Source organism: Coturnix japonica, unplaced genomic scaffold (assembly GCF_001577835.2).
Source record: "Coturnix japonica isolate 7356 unplaced genomic scaffold, Coturnix japonica 2.1 chrUnrandom853, whole genome shotgun sequence".
Lineage (NCBI taxonomy): Eukaryota > Metazoa > Chordata > Aves > Galliformes > Phasianidae > Coturnix > Coturnix japonica.
The window spans coordinates 11,555-18,237 of record NW_015440208.1 but is presented as its reverse complement, the minus strand read 5'-3'; the positions used below and the strand labels follow the sequence as shown (position 1 = coordinate 18,237).

Here is a 6,683-nt window from a genome sequence, read left to right as displayed (position 1 = left end):
GGGGGTTATAGGGGGGATATGGGGGGGTATAGGGGTTAGGGGTCTCAGGTGGGTTGGGGTCTCGGTGCCCCCCCTCACCGATGTACTCCTCCAGCTGGATGAAGCCGTCCCCATCCTTGTCCATGTCCTCAATGGTTTCCTATGGGGGGATATGGGGTGGGGGGGGGACAAAGGGGACATAAAGGGGACACTAAGGAGATATAAAGGGGACCCCAAGGGGACATATAGGGCCCTATGGGGACACTATGGGGACACCAAGGGGCCATATAGGGTCCTATGGGGACACTATGGGGACACTATGGGGCCATATAGGGCCATAAGGAACACTATGGGGCCATATAGGGCGCTATGGGGATGCTATGGGGCCATATAGGGCACTATGGGGACGCTATGGGGACACTATGGGGCCATATAGGGCCTTATGGGGACACTATGGGGGCATATAGGGCTCCATAGGGACACCAAGGGGACATATAGGGCCCTATGAGGACACTATGGGGACACTGAGGGGACATATAGGGCCCTATGGGGACCCCAAGGGGACATATAGGGCCCTATGGGGACACTATGGGGACACTATGGGGGCATATAGGGCCCCATAGCGACCCCAAGGGGACATATAGGGCCCTATGGGGACACTATGGGGACCCCAAGGGGACATATAGGGCCCTATGGGGACACTATGGGGACACTATGGGGGCATATAGGGCCCCATAGCGACCCCAAGGGGACATATAGGGCCCTATGGGGACACTATGGGGCCATATAGGGCGCTATAGGGACACTATGGGGCCATATAGGGCGCTATGGGGACGCTATGGGGCCATAAGGGGACGCTATGGGGCCATATAGGGCCCTATGGGGACACTATGGGGCCACATAGGGCGCTATGGGGACGCTATGGGGCCATATAGGGCGCTATGGGGACGCTATGGGGCCATATAGGGCGCTATGGGGCCATATAGGTCCCTATGGGGACACTATGGGGCCCTATGGGGATGCTATGGGGCCATATAGGGCCATATAGGGCGCTATGGGGACGCTATGGGGCCATATAGGGCCCTATGGGGACACTATGGGGCCATAAGGGACCCCAAGGGGCCATATGGGGCCATAAGGGACACTATGGGGCCATATAGGGCGCTATGGGGACGCTATGGGGCCATAAGGGGACGCTATGGGGCCATGAGGGGACACTATGGGACCCCATAGGGCCCTATGGGGATGCTATGGGGCCATATAGGACGCTATGGGGACGCTATGGGGCCATATAGGGCGCTATGGGGACGCTATGGGGCCATATAGGTCCCTATGGGGATGCTATGGGGCGCTATAGGGCGCTATGGGGCCGCTGTGGGTCTCACGATGGCCACGAGGTGCTGCATGTGCTCGTAGTCCTCGGGCCCTATGGGGCCGCTATGGGGCCATATAGGGCGCTATGGGGACGCTATGGGGCTATATAGGTCCCTATGGGGACACTATGGGGCCATATAGGGCCATAAGGGACACTATGGGGACGCTATGTGGCCATATAGGGCACTATGGGGCCATATAGGGCGCTATGGGGACGCTATGGGGATGCTATGGGGCCACATAGGGCCCTATGGGGATGCTATGGGGCCATATAGGGCACTATGGGGCCATATAGGTCCCTATGGGGACGCTATGGGGCCATAAGGGGACGCTATGGGGCCACATAGGGCCCTATGGGGACGCTATGGGGCCATAAGGGGACGCTATGGGGCCATATAGGGCCCTATGGGGACACTATGGGGCCATAAGGGACCCCAAGGGGCCATATGGGGCCATAAGGGACACTATGGGGCCATATAGGGCGCTATGGGGACGCTATGGGGCCATAAGGGGACGCTATGGGGCCATGAGGGGACACTATGGGGCCATATAGGTCCCTATAGGGACACTATAGGGACGCTATGGGGCGCTATGGGGCTGCTATGGGTCTCACGATGGCCACGAGGTGCTGCATGTGCTCATAGTCCTCGGGGTGCAGGAAGGCGCCCAGCTCCTCCTCGTCGGCCGCCATGTTCCCGTCGCGGTCGGCAGCTCGGAACCGACGTTCATCGCGAGCCGCCAAACGGGAATAAAGGGACGGATCCGACACGGAACCAACGTCGGAACCTGGGGGGAAACGGGGACATAGAACCCTATGGGAGCATAGACCAGAACCCTATGGGAACAAAGGGGAACATAGAACCCAATGGGAACAAAGGGGAACCTAGAACCCAATGGGAACAAAGGGGAACCTAGAACCCTATGGGAACAAAGGGGAACCTAGAACCCTATGGGAACATATAGACCAGAACCCAATGGGAACATAGACCAGAACCCAATGGGAACAAAGGGGAACATAGAACCCTATGGGAACAAAGGGGAACATAGAACCCAATGGGAACAAAGGGGAACCTAGAACCCTATGGGAACATAGGGGAACCTAGAACCCAGTGGGAACAAAGGGGAACATAGAACCCTATGGGAACATATAGACCAGAACCCAATGGGAACAAAGGGGAACCTAGAACCCAATGGGAACAAAGGGGAATCTAGAACCCAATGGGAACAAAGGGGAACATAGAACCCTATGGGAACAAAGGGGAACATAGAACCCAATGGGAACAAAGGGGAACATAGAACCCTATGGGACCAAAGGGGAACCTAGAACCCTATGGGAACAAAGGGGAACATAGAACCCTATGGGAACAAAGGGGAACATAGAACCCAATGGGAACAAAGGGGACCTAGAACCCAATGGGAACATATAAAGGGGAACATAGAACCCTATGGGAGCAAAGGGGAACCCCTTATTGGATTATAGCTCTGCAAATGATATATTCAACTGACGGGGGTTCCCGGTTTGTCACGCCACTGCTGTTATCCAGAAGGCTCAGACAAGTGCGGAGTGCCATGATAGGAAGTTTAATACAAATTTGGATAGTTCCAACTTCGAGGATTTCGTGCTGATTTCTCATCGTGCGTATCCCCTTATTCCTTGCGTGTGTTTTATCTGAGTGTGTCCTCCGAGTTCCCACAATTAAATATGTTGTGTTAATTTCTAGGCTCTCTGATGATTCGCCATAGACACAGAAGAACACGCACTGGCAGGCATCCCTCTTATTTCTACGCCAGGCCGTCTAAGAAACGTATGGTTCTACTTCCGAATCGTCAGACAGCGGTTATTCCCCATTTGGCATATTCAATGGTTGTTACTAAACATTGAATGTCCATTGAGGTGTATCCCCAGTCCATGGTGTACCATTTGGCTTCTCGAAGTCCTACTGTGTCTACAAACCAATATCATGTTCTTGGTTCTGGGTCACACATTTGTGTGAGGGGGCCTTCCGGTTCTCATGAGAAAGAGGATTATGTCCGCTGAGAATTTGTGTTGTTTTACTGTGGTAATTCTGGGGTTCCCATTGGGGCGTTTACTACACTAAGGTCCAAAGCCAATATCACCAATGTGGCTGTTAAGTCTTATTGACAGGTAATAATATGTGTAAGCCCTATCCTGGGATAATGTGGTCTAAAGGATTCCGTTCCGAGTAGAAATGTCACTAAATGAGTACCCATCCAATTATTTTATCGCCTACTGCCCTAAGAAGCAAGCAAACTCCACAAAAACGATTGGGTGAGATAATCTGGGTCTATTATTAATAAGAAGCTTTACAGATGTGATCAGGATCCTAATTTGTAAAGGAAGTTTCAAGTAAATTTCCTAATCGTGGTTTTGTTCTAGGTGGTCTTTTTCTAGTTCCCATATAAATATTTGGCTCTTCTCTTTGTTCCCTTCTCCTAAAACAAAAAACCTGACTTCTCGCTCAAATCAATGACCTTCCAGGAACACTGGGATCATTTGAAGTTAACCTAGGTTTAACTTAAATTATTTTTATCATATTCAAATTCTAAGCTTGGCTCATTTGTGGGATCTGATATAATAGAGTGTCTCTTTGAAACAGTTGGAATAATAAGATCTTAAAGGAAGATAAGTAGGATACAAAACGTTCCAGATACCACTTATGGTTCCATGGCTTTGTCTCTGAGAGCACTTTTCTCCCATCAAGACAAATTGGGAATGGCAGAATTTTTAAAAAGATTCTCAGGCTTTGTATGGAAAGTGAGGAGACTAATTTTTATATTTAACTTGAGAATATTCAGCATTGCCGGGGGCTTGTTCCCACACACTTATGCCAAAAAACACACTGTGTTTGCAGCCTTTTAGAAGCAAGGTATCGTCAATGGATATCTTTAATGTATTCTTGCGCAAATAGTCCACCGATACCGGATATTCCCCCACCGATGGGGTCCTTACCAGTTTTCATGTACACCTTCATAGCATAGAAAGTGGATAAAGCGGGTCCCCACTTGTGTGTGAGTCTATTTATAGCGCGGTCCGCCATTCATTTACGCGCATTAGGTGTGGTTAGTGCAATGGCGGCCTGGGTCTAGCCTATACACCACCTTTATTTCAGGTTTAGAAAGACTTCCAAGAATAAAGAAAGGAAAGAATAAACAGCTAACTTCACTGTTAGATATTCGTCATCCGTACTAATGGGCATTGGATTGCACAGTGCTGGAAGCATGGAGAGTCTTTCAAGAAGAATTAAATGTCTAAAATTTATTTGCTCAGCATTACATTGACTAGAATCTGGGTCGTTATACTGTTCTAGGCCCATATTTATAGTTGCATATGTTCCGGCAAGTTGCAGGTTTCTAGGTTTCCAGCGGACATCCACATACAGCCACCCACTCAATTGACCTCCCTGTATTAATGGGTGCCCCCATGTAGCGCGTTCTAAGCGACCTCTTCTGCAATTAGCCCTGTGAAATCTCACCAACCTCTTTTGTCTTTTCCACCAATTAGGGTGAGATAATTAGATATCTTCAGCTCTAGGGTTCTAAATATATGTTTCCAATATTATGGATTTTTCTCTTTCCTATGCGTATGTTTCGTTCTATGAGAATGATAACTTGTTCATATTTGGACCACAGCTTACAACAAAAATGAACTGTAGGTTCGAGATTTTTGCAAGGCTACTATTGGAAGAACATGTGGCCTGACATTAAATTTTAAAGCATTCCGTCTTATTCTTGGGCTCTCCAAATGTAAGATTATTTAAAAATTGGCCGCAAAATGTCCCAGTTTGCGTAGTGTCATCTATGTATCTGTCTCACACTCTCTTCAGAGCTGTCGATGCATTTATATACAGATTTACATTCTAGGTTTCACTGCCCTTTGGCTTTCTGTTTCCCAAACCACATGGTAAAGATATACCCTTCTTATTCACTTTCTTTCATCTATGTTTTTACTGTATGGTTGTGTGATGCCTTGTTGCTTAAGATCTAACTAAAGCAGTCAACCCTCCTTTGGTTTCTCGGGCTCAATTTGAAGTGTCTCAGACAAACCTGTTGGGACCAGCCTGGCGCAACCAGCTGAACATCTGGAAGCCCATAGGACTTGATGGGATTCACCTCAAAGTACTGAGTGAGTTAGTAGACATTTTGGATAGGACCATTTCAACAATTTACCATAAGTACACCCATCTAGAAGAGAAGATTCAAGAAACTACAGACCTGATTTTGACATCAGTCACTGGAAAGTGGTTGTGGCTGTTTGGTGTAATGGAGAAGGAATAGCAGGTTCCTGCACATTAGTAACAATACATTTTGGTGAAGGTTTCCTGTTAAGCACTCTGTGTACTAATTGAATTCTTACTTCATCTTTATATATAAATTTCTTCTAGGCCAGTTAATCTCCCCCGATTGAGAGCGAGGGTTATACCATAACGCTGGTGGTGAGGAAAATAGTTTGCAAAAAATATGTAACATGACAAAACCTACTAAAGGGGTAGAGTCCCTCTGAATAAAACCCATTAGTGTTCCCTAAATCGCAAACATATTGGGTATCTGGTCTATTATACTCAATAACTAGTGTTCCCATTGGGTCTCTTGTCTCCATTGGGGTTCCTAAGGTTCCCCTTTGTTCCAATAGGTTCTGGGTCTACTATGTTCCCAATAGGGTTCTATGTTCCCCCTTTTGTTCCCATCTGGGTTTCATGTCCGCTCTTTGTCTCCCATAAGGGCTTCTATGGTTCCACTCTTGGTTCCATAGGGTTCTATGTCCCCCTTAACTGTTCCATTGTTAGGTTCTATGGTTCCCCTTTTGTTCCCATAAGGGTTCTAGCGGTTTCCCTCTTGTCCCCATAGGGTTCTAGTTCCCTTCTGGTTCCCATTGGGTTTCGCGTCTATGTCCACGGTATCGTAATAGCAGATCGCTTATTTCTGGTCGGTACAGACTTGGGTGTTTTGGATACATCAGACGTGTAGCGAATCCGGCTGAATTTCTAGCATGTCTTGAGATTTGATTCCTCCGCGGGCAGTGTTCTCGAAACACTCGAGGTAAACCGTAGGGCTGCGGGGCGACATTGACGACCCTCCTTGGCTCTCGAATCGGATATGCGTTCTGAGCGTAGTTGTCGCATATAAACAGACCTCCATGGGGACGTCCCTTTGCTCCCATAGGGTTATGTTCCCCTTTGCTCCCATAGGGTTCTAATGTTCCCCTTTGTTCCGCATAGGGTTCTCGATTTCTATATGTTCCCATAGGGTTCTATGTTTCCCCTTTTCCTCATAGGGGTTCTATGGTTCCCTTGTTCCTCAATTGGTTCTAT

At 48.2% G+C, this 6,683-nt stretch overlaps 1 protein-coding gene across 1 annotated transcript in view; it reads right to left on the bottom strand.

The window, feature by feature from the left end:
- Positions 1-4: 4 nt before the first annotated feature.
- The window catches only part of LOC107307751 (reticulocalbin-3-like), a gene marked incomplete at both ends in the record, with an annotated part of 17,292 nt that continues 10,613 nt past the window's right edge, over positions 5-6,683 (bottom strand). Inside the window, 2 exon segments of the mRNA XM_015851259.2 lie at positions 5-139; positions 1,967-2,139. Of these exon segments, the coding sequence (XP_015706745.2) occupies positions 5-139; positions 1,967-2,139 (308 nt within the window).